General features: G+C 33.2%; 1 protein-coding gene across 1 annotated transcript; it reads left to right on the forward strand.

Annotated features, from left to right (window-relative positions):
* The first annotated feature begins 1,810 nt into the window (after positions 1-1,810).
* LOC100815740 (uncharacterized) lies at positions 1,811-14,789 on the forward strand. The gene is made up of 6 exons (XM_041013553.1): positions 1,811-1,935; positions 3,389-3,754; positions 4,118-4,238; positions 4,753-4,913; positions 13,627-13,737; positions 13,825-14,789. Exons 2-6 carry the CDS (start codon positions 3,392-3,394, stop codon positions 13,906-13,908), a joined length of 840 nt encoding a protein of 279 aa, XP_040869487.1. The 5' UTR covers positions 1,811-1,935; positions 3,389-3,391; the 3' UTR covers positions 13,909-14,789.
* Positions 14,790-16,711: the final 1,922 nt, after the last annotated feature.

The following is a 16,711-nucleotide window of genomic DNA, read 5'->3' on the forward strand; positions in this document are numbered from 1 at the left end:
AGAATTACATTTTTTATCCCAAAATTTTACTTTTTGGCATATTTTACCTCCAAAATTTTCACTTTTTGAAAAATTTTATTCTCAATTTTTTTATTTTTTAACGAATTTTATCCTCAACTCTTATGCTATGTCAACATGTCACGCCAGTTCAATGAGAAAGATAAAATTTGTGTTTTTTATAAGTTAGGGGTAAAATATGCTAAATTAATTTATCAAAAAATAAAAAAGTTGGAAGTATAAAATACAATTAAGCCTATAAATAAATAATTATTTTTTATAAATATTTTTTATTTTGTTATAAGAGAAACAATTAACATTTGTCTTCAAATCATTTGGGCCACTGGGGGAGAAAAAGGGCTATATATTGTTATGGGGTCCATAACATAAATGATCAAAAATTTCTTCTTGCAATTTGGGGAGTAAATGAACAACTTAATAATTATTTATTCTTATTAAATGTGATAGAAAATACCTCAATTTGGACAATGCAGGATGAATATACCATCAAATGTATAGTATATATCTTGAGAGAGAAAATATTTTATTTGAGAGTGAAATTATTAAATTTGAACTATATATTCATATATTAAGATTTAATATAAAAAAAACTCCCTTACTTTTAAGTGGTGATATGACATTAAATTTGAATAGTTTATATTTGGTTATATTGTGTAGATTTAATCCTCTCACTTTCATATAGAATTATTTTCTTTCACATGATATGTTTTTACCACTACTTAACATATAGAATAATTTATTTTAACTTATTTTCTTTTGTTCCTCTTTTACATATGCAATTAACTAATTACTTTATTATGTGAGAAATTGTTTATATAATGTAATTTTTTAATTATTTAGCTACTTTTTATTTTATTTTTAATTTATAAAATAAGACAAAATTTATAAGTAATATTATGTATCTAAACGTTTCAAAATTGTATATGTATATTTTAACATGTATATCTAAATGCAAATAATTTAACAAATAAAATTTAAATTAAGATGTTGATTTAAATGAGTCCTTACATAAGGGATCTATCTCACTTAATTAAGAAAGATGTGAATGTTATAAATTCTCTGATACATGTCTTTGATTTTAACGGATAAAAAATAAGAAAGTCCTTATCCTCAAATGAGCATATGACAATCAAGAGTGTAAAGAAGATTTGTGTTTATAGAGAATCATATCTCTATTGCAATTGTAATGTTCATACTCTACATTTTAATTAAACAAAACATTATCTCTTTAATGTATCTGTTTTGGACAAACTAATTTGGTTCATTTTATCCAAACTTGAAAAAAAAAAACTTACAATTTTTACCTTCCGTTGTTGAGCTAGCGCAACAAACTAAAAGAATTACATTTTTTATCCCAAAATTTTACTTTGGCATATTTTACCTCCAAATTTTTCACTTTTTGAAAAATTTTATTCTCAATTTTTTTATTTTTTAACGAATTTTATCCTCAACTCTTATGCTATGTCAACATGTCACGCCAATTCAATGAGAAAGATAAAATTTGTGTTTTTTATAAGTTAGGGGTAAAATATGCTAAATTAATTTATCAAAAAATGAAAAAGTTGGAAGTATAAAATACAATTAAGCATATAAATAAATAATTATTTTTTATAAATATTTTTTATTTTGTTATAAGAGAAGCAATTAACATTTGTCTTCAAATCATTTGGGCCACTGGGGGAGAAAAAGGGGAGATGCTAGGTGCACCCAACAATATTGCTGGTGCACCCAGCAACTTTTATGAATGGACAATTTTGCCCTTTAATAAAAAATTATAAAAAGCCCACCCTCTCCGGAAGAAACTTTTCTGCTGCTGCTCATTCCTTCCGCGAAGCTTGTTCTCCCTTCTCCGCGAACTGCTTCTTCTTCTCCGGCAAGGCAAGCGCGAACCTCGTCTTCTTCTTCTCCGCGAACGAGGTTAGTCTCCCTAACTCCCCTTTGCTTGTATGATACAACATTGTTATAGCTTGTAGCAGTGGAACCTTAGGATAGTTACCTTAGGATAGTAACCTTAGGGTAGAAGACGAGAGGAGAGGACGCCGGAAAAAATGGAGAAAGGAGGCTGACGGCGGAAACTTCCGGAAGACCCGTTAGGGGTTCTTCCGGAAGTTCCGGAAGAACATTTTCCGGAAAGTTTCCGGAAGAAGGGTTCTTCCGGAAGTAACCAAACGTCTTCCGGAAGAACACTTCTTCCGGAAGACTCCCGGAAAAACCTCTTCCGGGAACTTTCCGGAAGAAGTGGTTCATCCGGAAGAATTCCGGAAGACGCGCACTTCCGGAAGAACTTTCAAATTTCTGGAAGACCTTTCCGGAAGAACCCCTTCTTCCGGAATGTTTCCGGAAGAACCACTTCTTCCGGAAGTGGTTTTTTTTTTGTGTTTTTTTTTAAAATTTTTTTAAACAGAAATTGTTTTGTTTTTTTTAAAATGAATTATTTTATTTATTTTGGTTATTTTGTTTTTTAGATTTTATGAAAAATGAAGTTTGGGTTTTTGATGTCATATTTTTTTTATAATTTAAATTGTGTATTTTTACTAAATATTAATTTGTAAATTAATTTTTTTTTTATAAAAGTAGTTGTGTTTGTTTTTGTTTATTGTTTATTTTTTTAAATTAGTGTTTTTTCTTTAAAAATGAAGTTGTCTATTTTTATAATTAAAGTTGTGTGTTTTGGAAGTTTTATAAAAATACTAATTTTTTATAATTAATTAGTTTATTTTATTATAAATGAAGTATTTTATTTACTAAAAAAATTGTGGATGTTTACTAAATAATTTTTTTTACATTAGTTGTTTAATTTTTTTTTTAAATTAAGTTGTGGATGTTTAGTAATGAATTATTTTTATATTAGTTGTGTTTTGTTTTTATAAATGAAGTTGTTTATTTTTTTTAAAAAAAAATTAACTTGTGGATGTTTACTAAGTAATTTAGTTGTGTTTTTCTTTATAAATGAAGTTGTTCAATTTTTTTTTTAAAATTAAGTTGTGGATGTTTAGTAATGAATTATTTTTATATTAGTTGTGTTTTTTTTTTTATAAATGAAGTTGTTTAATTTTTTTTTAAAATTAAGTTGTGTACGTTTAGTAATGAATTATTTTTATATTAGTTGTGTTTTTTTTATAAATGAAGTTGTTTAATTTTTTTAAGAAAATTAAGTTGTGCATGTTTATTAATAATTTTTTTTTACATTAGTTGTTTTTTTTTTTATATAAAGGAAGTTGTTTAATTTTTTTAAAAAAATTAGGTCGTGTATGTGTGAAAATAATTTGATTTAAGTTAGTCTTATTTGTTTATAAATAAAGTTGATTTTTTATAAAGAAAATTGTGTATATTTTGACCGAAAAAAATACGTGTTCGACATGATTTACAGATCATGGCCAGAACACGAGGTTTAGGTCGTGCCATAGGTAGAGTTGTAGGCAGAGATAGAGCTGCTGACGAGGATGCTGGCGATGTTCTCGAGAGGCGTAGGCCTACTGCCTCAGCCCGTAGGCTACGCGTTCATCAGATGACTACGGAGGGACGTGATATGGCTGAGGACGTCGCTGACATGACTGATGATGTCCCTGAGCAGCCTACGGAGGCACCTGAGATGCGTGCGGACGCACAGGGTGCTGATAGTGGTGAGGGGTCAGATGGTGATGATGCTGCAGAGGGATTCCTTGGTGGTCTACGTGACCCGTCAGTGCTCACATCATTTGCCGAGCATGTTGCACATGCCGTGTGCAGTGGACAAGTATTTTAATTTGTTAATTATTTGCCATTGTTTATTTATTTGTTTATGATTAATTTTTTTTAATAATTGTATAATTTGTACTTCAAATCAGGAACGTCCTGATTTGAAGTTAGTGTCACATGGGAGGAAGGTGACACTGATTGGGAGGCCAGTGCCTGAGATTGAAGGCCTGGTGGCTGCCACAGGATTAAGTCCACTGATAGATTGTTCAATTATTACTAGCGATCCTGGACTTATATCCGCATTTGTGGAGAGGTGGCACAGTGAGACTAGCACCTTCCACCTTTCTGTAGGAGAGCTGACGATCACATTGGATGATGTGTCGTCCATTCTACATTTGCCCATCATTGGTGCCTTGCACAGTTTCCACGCTCTTTCTACGGAGGAGGCCAGATTCTTGCTCACGGAGTTGCTGGAAGTGTCTGCGGAGGAGGCCAGAGCCGAGACAGCACTCACACGTGGAGCATATGTACGATTAGGATGGGTTCGTGACATTTATGAGACCAGATGTCACGCCCGGCGGTGGATTGTCGCAGCTCGCGCTAATTTGTTGCACCTTGTCGGTTGCACTCTTTTTGCTAATAAGAGTGCAACATACGTGCATGTGGTCCACCTTGACGCTTTCCGGAACCTCGCTCATAGTGGTGGTTACGCTTGGGGGGTTGCCGCGCTGGTTCATATGTATGACCAGTTAGATGAGGCTTGTAGGACCACCACCCGACAGCTTGCGGGGTACTTGACGCTACTTCAGGTAAATTTTGTGTTTATTAATATGTTAGGTTCGATTATGATTTAAACATGTTTTTATGTTATGTTAACCTCAATTATTGTGTAGTGCTGGATCTATGAGCACTTTCCTAGTGTGCATCAGTGCGTGACTGATGATACATACCAGGAGACGTCCCCACGTGCTTCCCGGTGGTTGACGTCAAAGGCGCACATGAAGGGCATCACAGGAGCACCCTACAGGGCACGTTGTGATGGTTTGACCGTCACAGATGTGTCCTGGTTGCCGTACACGGACCATCGGGGTGTTAGGGCGTTTCAGGAGATTTCATCGTTCCAGGGTCAGCTCAGATGGGGTCCTATGATCGTCACAGTTCGACTGGAGAGGGTGGTGCGCCAATTCGATTACATCCAGAGCATCCCTCCGCCGCCTGTTAGTGCATGATTGTCACACGATCAGATAGATGACAGGTGGATGGAGTTTGCGGATCACTTACTACCTGCGGGTCAGCCTTGTCTAGTGCCTGGGCAGGTATATGCGGATTACATTGAGTGGTTTTTTCGCATATCTCACCCTTTCATGACACCGACCCAGGCAGCTGACCAGCAGAGGGATGCACCAGCTGCAGACCCTGAGGACTACATACAGCCGCCCAGCCCCCAGGTTCCAGTGGCATTTGACCCCCCTCCATATGTGGTAAGATTATTTGCGCGTTTAATGTTTTATGAGTTGCTGTTTATTTTGAATTTCATAATAAATGTTTTTACTGACTTTGACAGGATGATTACGAGGGATATGAGGCGATTGCACAGAGGTTGGAGCGTGTGCTCAACCTTAGGATAGTCACTGCAGGCACAGAGTTATATGACATTATGCAGGACTGCCTGACGATCGCGAGAGGGGGACCCAGTGCTGATGGGACGGTCAGGGCTCGTCAGAGACGCCGTACGGACCATTGATCATTGTATTTATTTTCTTGTGTTGTAGTTGACATGAATATTTGTAATTATTACAGTTTTTGTTTAATATAGTTGACGTGTTTTGCACAGTTTATTATTTTATAATATAGTTTGTTATTCCGATTGTTTGTGGTCCTTAAGCGAAGTTTACGGTTGTTTTAAATTTATTTTTAAAAAAAGGGAACCTAAAATCATGAGTTTTGTTTGTAAGAATTACATAAAAAATAAAAGTTTTTAAAATGATTAATAATTCATAAGTGAACCCTTTTTCCATGTTCAAGTACCCATGTTTGTAAGAATTACATAAATGAACCCTTTTTCCATGTTTGTAAGAATTACATAAAAAACATAAGTTTTTAGAATCATGAGTTTTGTTTGTAAGAATTACATAAATGAACCCTTTTTCCATGTTCAAGTACCCATGTTTGGGATTTTTTTGTGTGGGTGTGCCAGTGCCCTGAGACAATAGAGGGCGGCCATTTCTCATGTTTAGACGTCAAAGAATCCAAAAAAAATAGTCCCGTTCCCCAGTTCTGTCAACTAACACGTCAAAACAAAGCCTCAAAATCCAAAAAAATAGGAAATGAACCCTTTTTCCATGTTCAAGTACCCATGTTTGGGATTTTTTTGCGTGGGTGTGCCAGTGCCCTGAGATAACGGAGGGCGGCCATTTCTCATGTTTGGACGTCAAAGAATCCAAAAAAAATAGTCTCGTTCCCCGGTTCCGTCAACTAACACGTCAAAACAAAGCCTCAAAATCCAAAAAAATACGAAATGAACCCTTTTAACAATTAATTTTTTGGACCACTGAAACAACGCATTCAACTTTATTATGGGAATTAAACACGCCGTAAACATATAAAGGTTACATCAACGAAAAAACAAAAAATTAAACATCACATTTAGTTGTTTAGCGACGTCCCACTGACCTCGTCTTCAACATATTTAGTAAAGACAGCTAAAATTTCTATTGGTCCATATTTTTTCCAGTAGTTAGATTGTACTAACACCTTCAGCAGTTCTTCGTTGGTGATCAGCTCATTTATTTCATATTTTATAACCATATCTGAATACTCAAACCGAGATGGTTGGCGGAAAAACAATCGTCTTACCGTTTGTGATTCGTGAATTCCAAGAGGGGGAATCCCTTTAGGTGCAACTTGCTTGATTAAATTCTTCAGTTCATCGATGGTACATGTTGAAGGAATTTGAAATTTCTTAGGATTTTTTCCTGTGAACGCGCGTCCAACAAATTTGTTCTGCGGTGGCATGTTCCATTTGCCGTTGTAATACAGGATCGCGTCATGAATACGAGGCATAATGCGTTCAAGTAAGTTTATTATTCCATCTGGTGTTCTTCCAACGGTGCATAATAACTCAATCGGACCAACACAAGAAAATTGATCATTACACATTAACATTGTGTTGACATCGTCATCATTTATCAATTTGATACACTCAAAGCAAATTTGGTTACCTGTATCGGTGAATGGCTTCCGGTAGTGAATTTCATCCAAAAATTGTTTGTCGGATAGCTGAAGGGTATTGTGTATTCTGGTTTTTAGGCTTGCAAAATCACACCTATTTGGTACTCGAATGGGCACCGGAGTTGAAGTTTGGAAGTAAACCCCAGTATCATTGTGAATAATCGATCCATTTGGATAAATGAAAGCCAACCTTGAGTTGACAATCGTCTGACTGCTAGTTTCTCCTAGAAATGCCATAGTTTGTGTATCAGTTGGGAGATTATTTGAAAGCAAGATAATGTGTGATTTAGTAGCCTAGTCTGCCATATATATAGATGGTTGTGACCGAGCCTTTGTTTAACTTTGTTTACAAAAAAATAGACACGCGTAAATGTGTAGTCAAGTCAGCCAATGTGTTGTCGCTAATGTGTAGTCAAGTCAACCAATGTGTTGTCGAGCGACTGCTAGTTTCAAAATGTGTACTGAAGTCAGCCAATGTGTTGTCACGCTCAAACTGTAATACGCATGCATGTCATTATGTGTTGTCAATTATGACAATGATGTATGCTGCACGCGTAAATGATTTTTGTTGGACCAACAATTTCCTTGCTTAACCAAACGAGTAGTTGATAATATTAATTGGTTAGTAACGGGTTACAACGAATTATATCGCATAATGAATACAATTAAATAAACAATGCATGTTTAGTCTTCATTTAGGTCTACATAGTGTGTTTTGAATGACATCAAGCTTGTGTATTGCTGCATTCTACTAATATATGGAATTGCCCATTGCTTTGCCTGAGAATAACAATTGGTTGACCACAACAGCGCTGGAGGCGGCAACGGACAATGGTCTTTCAAATAAACCTGTTGTACATGAACAAACATTATATCATGCGTTGACCGTGCCAAACGAACCAGCGAAGTCATTGCATAATTGTTACACTAACTATATTCAATGTACCTGAACAAAATGATTTCCAAACACGTGACCGACACATATGATGCGGTGGCCAGAAGAGTCAGGTGGTGGTTGACTTCTAAGAGGGAAAAATGTAATGCTTTGTTGTTGGGACAACGATACAAGGATTACGTTATACCGTGAAGCAATCACATATCCCATGTCTGTTATATCCATCCACTTGTCCACACTAACCTGAATGAACCAAACATACACATGTAAGTAATTTAAACATTGTTATTAAAAAAAATTAACCTAAAAACATACCTTTGAAAAGCCATCAACAAGTAGGGACAACTTTAATTGTTCAAATCTCTCTGTGCCACCGAAGAGGTTCATGTACTCATGCGACCACCTGCCAAGTTCTTTAAGCAATTCATTACGCACTAACGGCCACGAATCTTTCCCCATACCTAATAAAGCGCCTATGGACCGATATCCACAGTTACCGTCCGCTTTCACATCCACAACGTCACGAATGAAACCTTGAAAGAATGACGCAAATTGATCCAACATCGGGATGATCCTTGTTGGCTGACGCGGTTGAGAACATGATGCACTTCGTTTCACTGGAGAGTTGCTGCTTTGAACAGAATGAAAAGCATCAACATACTCCCAGTAAGACGGATCATGCTTTGTGGATGTTTGACTTCTTTTCATCGGTTTCTTCGGTGCACCTTTAGTGTTCACCTTTGACGGAGGAGGGCACATAGAGTTATGATCAGGGTATGCGATTTCTCGAAGTTTACGCTTCAGATTTACTTTGCCAGCCACATCAAGTTCATCAAACCTTTTAGATATGACCTCTATTTCTTCCTTGATGGTGACTTCCGTCTCACATAACCCTTGGTCTGAAAAGCAAAGTCTCCTCCAAAAAAGATGGACTGACTCCAATGGGATGCTGCTAGCAGTATACCTAGAAAGCTCACATGCACAAGGAAGCTCGTGCGTGCTTCTCATCACACAACCACAAGAAGAGAGATTGTTGCCGAGATAACATAGACGGTCAATCTCAGAAGCAATCTGATTTAAAGCATCCCTCGAAACCCTCCCAAGAAGCCTCTTGTATAAGGTTTTTTTATATACATGGCCAACCACATGCGTACTGGTTTCAAAGGATGCTTTAATTTCGACGTGTTGCAGCGTGATCATGTTGTTCATGGCATTCCAAACACTACATAGGTCTCCAACACTATTTTGTAGTACTCTTTTGAGAGCCCAATGAGCTGATTCAACCCTACATTTAAAATACACAACAAACATGAAAATATACAACAATTAAATACCATTTAATATTAATCGTTACTAACAAATAAAATCAGTTGTTAATACCTGTTTGTTGTTGTGTTGCCTAGGTGCATGACCTTATTCGTCCATGCTGTAATAAAGTTTTCCTTGTGGGGGATAATCCATGTGTCGTTAACATAGTCAACGAACATCGGCCAAGGCGAACAAGCAACTTGAAACTTCTGATATGACTCATGGAACTCGTATTCGGAAGGACAATCAACCAAAGTACCCCAACTATCCATTACATAGTCCCACACATTTTTTTCCCCAATTAAAGATTTGCACTTCGCCTTCACATTCTTATCGATATGAAACCTGCACAACAAATTAGTAGACTCGGGAAACACAGTTTTCACTGCATTAATCAGTGCTAGGTCTCTGTTAGTGACAATAACAAGAGGGAGGCGATCGTGTCTTAAAAATAGGCATCGAAATCGTTCCAAAGCCCATACAATATTATTAACACGCTCAGCCTCCAGATATGCAAACCCAACAGAGAATGTCATCGCCATTGGTGTCACTCCAACAAAGTCAAGTAGTGGGAGTCTGTACCTGTTTGTTTTGTAGGTACTGACTATAAAAAACACCAGATGACATGCATTGCATAACTTTACTGCATCTGGGTGACACCAAAACAGATCACGCACCACAACTTCATCCTTCAATCTATGCCAATGAATGTATTGATCACGTTCGAGAAGCTTCATCAGATGTTGCATTTCGCTATCAGCTCCTCTTATTGAAGAACAATATGCACTTCTTGCATTGTAAATTTGCTTTATCGTGGTGTAACTATCGGCATTGTGTTCCTTCAACGTTAGCAAGATGTTTTTCGGTTTCACCATCGACTTTGTCATATCAGCAATAATTTTCTTTTCTTCCTTAGTCAATCGCCCGGCGTATGGATGTCCAACTAAGGACTTCGCCAATTCATGATTATGAATCCCACAGATCAACTTCAGCATCCAACCTTCCCCTCCACGCACTGGTTTCCCACGAAGCCTGAAGGGACAACCACATTTCCTACTCCCGGTGTCTTTTCTAACGAATTCTTTATTTCTACACTTGTACGTACCACTCCTTTCACACCCAATTAACACAAATGAACTTCTTCCTCTGCTACCGGTCTCTGTGTCAGATCTCATAATCACTGCAACAAATTCATTTTCATGGGCAACTGTTCGAGCCCATTGCAAAACATCATCTCGAGTAGCGAATACCTACAACGCAACCCTAACATATTAATTTTCATACAAACCATCAATTCAACCAATGACTCAAATTATCTATGATTACCTGAGATGTATTAAAAGCATTTGAACAATCGACATGTGGTTCATTCACTCCACATTCTTCTTGATTATCATAATCATAATCCATATGAACTTCTTGTGACATCGCAAAGTCATACCTCCATTGATCTTCGTCCATCTTAAGGACATATGCATCATACACAAGTACATTCAAATTATCATATAACCACATCCAAAAATTTACTACACCTTAAATAACAAACATATTAATAGGACATATGCATCATACACGACTACATTAAAATTATCATATAACCACATCGATAAATTGACTACTTATTAACTAACAACTAATACAAATATATTCTAAATTTATAACTACATTATTTACTTAAACTAAACTTATCACTATAATAAACAACCAATAAAATATTTTTGTACCATTATACATTTAAGTTACCTAAATCATTTAATATTATACCATTATACCTAATTAAATCAATAATCCACAACATATATAAAACAGAAATATATATATATATATATATATATATATATATATATATATATATATATATATATATACATATATATATATATATATATATATACATATATATACCATTATAAAACAAAAAAATTATTAAATGAATTTTATTGTTATAAATTTTAATGTCCACAATATATACCATTATACCTAATTAAACAAATAATCCATTATTAAACAAATATATATATATATATATATATATATATATATAAATTATAAAACAGAAATAAAAAAATGCTAATAATTTAACATTCCGGAAACACTTCTTCCGGAAAAGGCCTCAGTGCCTAAAATTTCTTCTCGATACACATTTTTTTACTGCTTTTCTTCTCTAAAAACTAGCCGGAAAAGAAAAAAAATACCCATAAAAGCGTACCTCCGACAAAATAGGAAGAACAACCACTAACAAAACTTCAAATACCGAACACGGGACCACCGAATCTCTAAATACTTCACGGGACCACCAATGGAAACTGCAAAAGGGACCACCGAAAGAACACCAAGCAACCGGAAGAAACAAAGCAGAAGAAAGCGAAAGGCAGTAAAAAGAAGCGAAGAAAGCGAAAGCGCAGTAGAAAGAAGCGTTTACGCGTTAATTTAAAGAAAATTACACAAGGGCAAAATCGTCATTACATACGCATTAAATATTATTTTATTTTTACTTATTATTATAAAATGAAAATTCTTATTTCGTTACATACGTTCACTAATTATTTAATTATTTATGTATAATAATATTAATTATTTTATAATTTAGTTTATCCATTAAAAGTAAATTATATTATCAAATAATTTTTTTAAAAAAAAAAGTTAACTTCTGGAAGAAGGTTCTTCCGGAAACTTCCGGAAGAAGGTTCTTCCGGAAACTTCCGGATGACGTTCTTCCGGACGTAGTTTGTGGGTACTTCCGGAATTCACAAATTCTTCTTCCGGAAGAAGTTTTTTTCCGGAAACTTTCGGGAAAAGCTTTTTCCAAAAAGTTTACGGAAATACTTCTTCCGGAAGAAGAATTATTGAAGGGCAATTTTGCCACTTCACTGTTTGCTGGGTGCACGTAGCAACTCCCGAGAAAAAGGGCTATATATTCTTATCGGGTCCATAACATAAATGATGAAAAATTTCTTCTTGCAATATGGGGAGTAAATGAACAACTTAATAATTATTTATTCTTATTAAATGTGATAGAAAATACCTCAATTTGGACAATGCAGGGTGTATAGTATATATCTTGAGAGAGAAAATATTTTAGTTGAGAGTGAAATTATTAAATTTGAACTATATATTCATATATTAAGATTTAATGTAAAAAAAACTCCCTTACTTTTAAGTGATGATATGACATTAAATTTTAATAGTTTATATTTGGTTATACTGCTTAGATTTAATCCTCTCACTTTCATATAGAATTATTTTCTTTCACATGGTATGTTTTTACCACTACTTAACATATAGAATAATTTATGAATAATTTATTTTAACTTATTTTCTTTTGTTCCTCTTTTACATATGCAATTAACTAATTACTTTATTATGTGAGAAATTTTTTATATAATGTAATTTTTTAATTATTTAGTTACTTTTTATTTTATTTTTAATTTATAAAATAAGACAAAATTTATAAGTAATATTATGTATCTAAACGTTTCAAAATTGTATATGTATATTTTAACATGTATATCCAAATGCAAATAACTTAACAAATAAAATTTAAATGAGTCCTTACATAAGAGATCTATCTCACTTAATTAAGAAAAGATGTTACTATTATAAATTCTCTGATACATGTCTTTGATTTTAATGGGTAAAAAATAAGAGAGTCCTTATACTCAAATGAACATATGACAATCAAGAGTGTAAAGAAAATTTGTGTTTATAGAGAATCATATCTCTATATATTGCAATTGTAATGTTCATACTCTACATTTTAATTAAACAAAACATTATCTCTTTAATGTACCTGTTTTGGAAAAAATAATTTGGTTCATCTTATCCAAACTTAAAAGAAAACTTACAAATTTTACCTTCCGTTGTTGAGCTAGTGCAACAAACTAAAAGAATTACATTTTTTATCCCAAAATTTTACTTTTTGGCATATTTTACCTCCAAATTTTTCACTTTTTGGAAAATTTTATTCTCAATTTTTTTACTTTTTTATGTTTTTTATAAGTTAAGGGTAAAATATGCTAAATTAATTTATCAAAAAATAAAAAAGTTGGAAGTATAAAATACAATTAAGCCTATAAATAAATAATTATTTTTTATAAACATTTTTTTATTTTGTTATAAGAGAAACAATTAACATTTGTCTTCAAATCATTTGGGCCACTGCGGGAGCAAAAGGGCTATTACTTCCTGTACCTCTCGTGTTGCTTTCTACAATTCCTTTTTCCTTACATAATGTAAAATTACATTTCGAAATTTCTTTTCGGCTTTCAGAATAACCATCCTGAAAGGTTAAAAAACATTCCGGAAAGAATGCAGGAAGCAACATGGGAGTACAGAAAGCAATAGCCAGAGAAATGTAAGACTGGGCCATAAAGAGGGCCTTGTATTGATTGCATCGTTCAAACAAAACCATTTTATGAAAGGTGGCGTTGTAGTGATTGCTGCGAAACAGAAATCGAATCAGAGACGGTGGTCTGGTGTGTGTGGGCGCAGTGTAGAGACGAAGGTGTGGCTTGAGTATTGGAATGAAAATGGAATTGAGAAATGTGGTGAAGGACAAGAAATTCTGGATGGCATCTTTCCTTATTGCCTGGGCCGCTGCTCTTCAGGTTAGGTTAGGTTAGGTTAGGTACCCTAACTAATTATTCTCCGTTTCTCAATTCAATTCAATTCATCTGTTGCATTTTCATTTTCAGGGTCACATGATGTGGTTACAGCGCCAGGATTCCTTCAAACATAAATTCGGTAACCCCGACGACCATCCTCATAACTCAAACTGATTCATCACTCCCCTCCCTTGTATTCTATTTCTAATTCTCCATCCTTTAATTTCATATATGTTAATGCACATCCTCATCTATCTTGTGTTGTGGTGCGTATGAATTATGATAATATACCATGTTGTCACTGTTCCATTATTTGCCTTTTCTCCTCGATCTTATGGCTCTGATCCCCACTTTTTTTTTTCTTTTCCCTACAACTTACAACCCATATTTCTAAAATACTAACTGCAAGATGCCACCACTTAGTACCGAAATTATCTCCCTCGTTAAACTTAGGCCACTACTTCCATTGGCTAGTCCACAAGGCTAAAATCCCCAATTATTACCTCGCATGTCCTCTTTATTAATTGCAATTTCATTTCAGCTACTGAAGCATGATAATATATATGTGTTGATTCAATTCAAACTAGGTTTGTGTCCATCCCTATTAATAAATTACTTATGAATCCCGCTCGAGCTTTCCAATGAAAACCCTCATCCATGTAATTTGTTCCCCAATATTACTTTTTAACAATCATCCTCACTCGTGTCCCCCTTTTTGGATATTAGTCTAGTATATCATACATCCCTCATTAGGAAAAGCTTTTTCATAACTGACTTCCCGTTCAACATGTCTTACCAAATGTGTCCTAAAGAACAAGGGAATGTGGATTACTTTCCGGGAATTAAGATCCACACTTTGCAAATTTTACATTTCTTCCTTCCTTTTTTTTTTTTTTTTTTACAAATAAGCTCTGCTATTGGAACCACAAAGTGCTGGGTTCTATCTTCTAGGACTAACCAGTCTAAAAAGTTATTGTGTATAGGTTTATCTAATTATATACTGTTATAAACATTGAAGTGAATTGAATAATCTAAGGCTATGTTTGGATTCATGAGATGAAATGGAATAAATTCTCTATTCTATTGTTTAGATATGTTATGATACAATGAGATTAAGTAAAATAAACAATGGAATAGGATGAAACAGGTTTTATTAGTTTGCATTGTACTTCATCCTCTTTTTACGATCTAAACAATGAAACAATATCATTTCCTTCTTTTCTATTCTCTTCTTTCAATTTAAATATAGCCTAAAAGTTGCAGGGACGTATTACTCTAAATCAAAGTAGAGGCATGAAAGTCAATATTACTATGCATATCTGTTGGAAATATTTTGTAAAATAAAATATAGAAATAGGGAGAACTTGCAGAAAAAATAGAGAGATTAACAATAGAGGAAAATATCTAATAATATTCATAAGGTGAGAATATCTAAGTATATAGGCTTACAACCAATCTGAAAATGTTAATGAACCTGATCTATCTTCTATCTTATTTATTTTTATTAATTAAATGAAACAAAATATAAAAGATAAAATCTGCAAAAATAACAAAAATCATTATCTAAAACTTATTTTTATCTTCAAAATTCAAATAAGACAAATTCTTATAAATCTAAACAACTTATATTGTTGGAGATTATGTGAAAAAAAAGATTTATTTTCATGTAATTTATTCAAGTACATATTTACATATCAAAAGTTAGGAAAATAAGTAGAGAAAAAGGGTTATGCACAATGTAACTTTTTTTACACAAGCATCCCATTACAACTAACATGTATGGTAAATTTGTTAACTTTTAACATAATCATCTTAATGGTGATTTTTTCCGATGAAAGATAGTGTAAGATTGTTTTACATTGTTCACTGCATATGCATTAAACTTACATGTGCATTAAACTTAAATAAATATCAAATGCTAAAACAATAACTTAATACTTATGTAGTGTGTTATTAATTTTTAAAAGGTTGTGCTAATAAGTGTCTTAACTCTTAAGAACATTGGTTAATTTATTAATAAATAAAATGGTTTTTTTGGAAATTTTAATCGGTTGCCTTGAAAATATTGGTACTCCTTCAAATAAAAAATCTATTTTTGATTCCCGAATCAATATTTTAAGGATATTTATTACTTCATTCAAATTTATAAGGCCCAATTATCTCATTCATCAATAAAAAAAAATTATTTTTGTCAATGATCGAACTTAGATATCCATCGAACTTTTTTGTTGATAACAATAAATTTATTTTAAATTTTCAACTTTTTGGCACCCTAAACTTTGGATAAATTGGACATTTGTAATTGGATAGTTTTATTGTCTAACATTTACTTATATTTATAAAGTATATTATATGTTGAATTTAAATTTATTTAAAGAAGTTTCAAATAATTCAATTTTCTTATAAAAATATCTAGATTTAATTTGCTTAATATTTAATTTAATTAACAATTAAATTTGTAAAAAAAAAACTTATTACTCCTAAAATAAATTAACCCTTGCTTATAACACTTGCACTATTTGAATTGTTGCCAAAAACTTCAGCTCAAGTTAGGAATAACTCGTAAAAAAAAAGTATTTTGTATCAGTCACAAATAAAGCATTTGGTATCTGAAAGGCCAAGTTACTCATCAAGTGGGTATACATTTTCCTCATGGATTACGTAAGTCTATACAAATCAGAAAAGAAATAATTAAACGTATTCAAGGGTGATAAGCAAACCAAAGAATAATAAAATATACTGCATACATTATGAAGAAAGCAATTTAAAGATGAATGTAATTAGAAAACATTAATAGTGTAATTTTTTTATCCAATCATCTAATCATAAATTAATATATGACAAAGTTATTGATTTTTATAATAATTAGAATGCATTAATATTGTAGTTTTTTTATATTATCGTTAATCATAAATTGATATATGAAAAAAAAAATTGGCCAATTGGCCTAGTTAGATATTTAGAATATACAAATTTT

The sequence above is a fragment of the Glycine max genome, chromosome 20, assembly GCF_000004515.6.
Source record: "Glycine max cultivar Williams 82 chromosome 20, Glycine_max_v4.0, whole genome shotgun sequence".
In the NCBI taxonomy this organism is placed as follows: Eukaryota; Viridiplantae; Streptophyta; class Magnoliopsida; order Fabales; family Fabaceae; genus Glycine; species Glycine max.

Excerpts from the sequence above, each read along its gene's own strand:
- LOC100815740 (XM_041013553.1), top strand. The coding sequence starts at position 3,392 with ATGGCCAGAACACGAGGTTTAGGTCGTGCCATAGGTAGAGTTGTAGGC. Across the intron at positions 4,239-4,752 it reads CATATGTACGATTAGGATGG|ATGTGTCCTGGTTGCCGTAC; the intron begins GTTCGTGACATT and ends TGACCGTCACAG. Across the intron at positions 13,738-13,824 it reads CCTGGGCCGCTGCTCTTCAG|GGTCACATGATGTGGTTACA; the intron begins GTTAGGTTAGGT and ends TTTCATTTTCAG.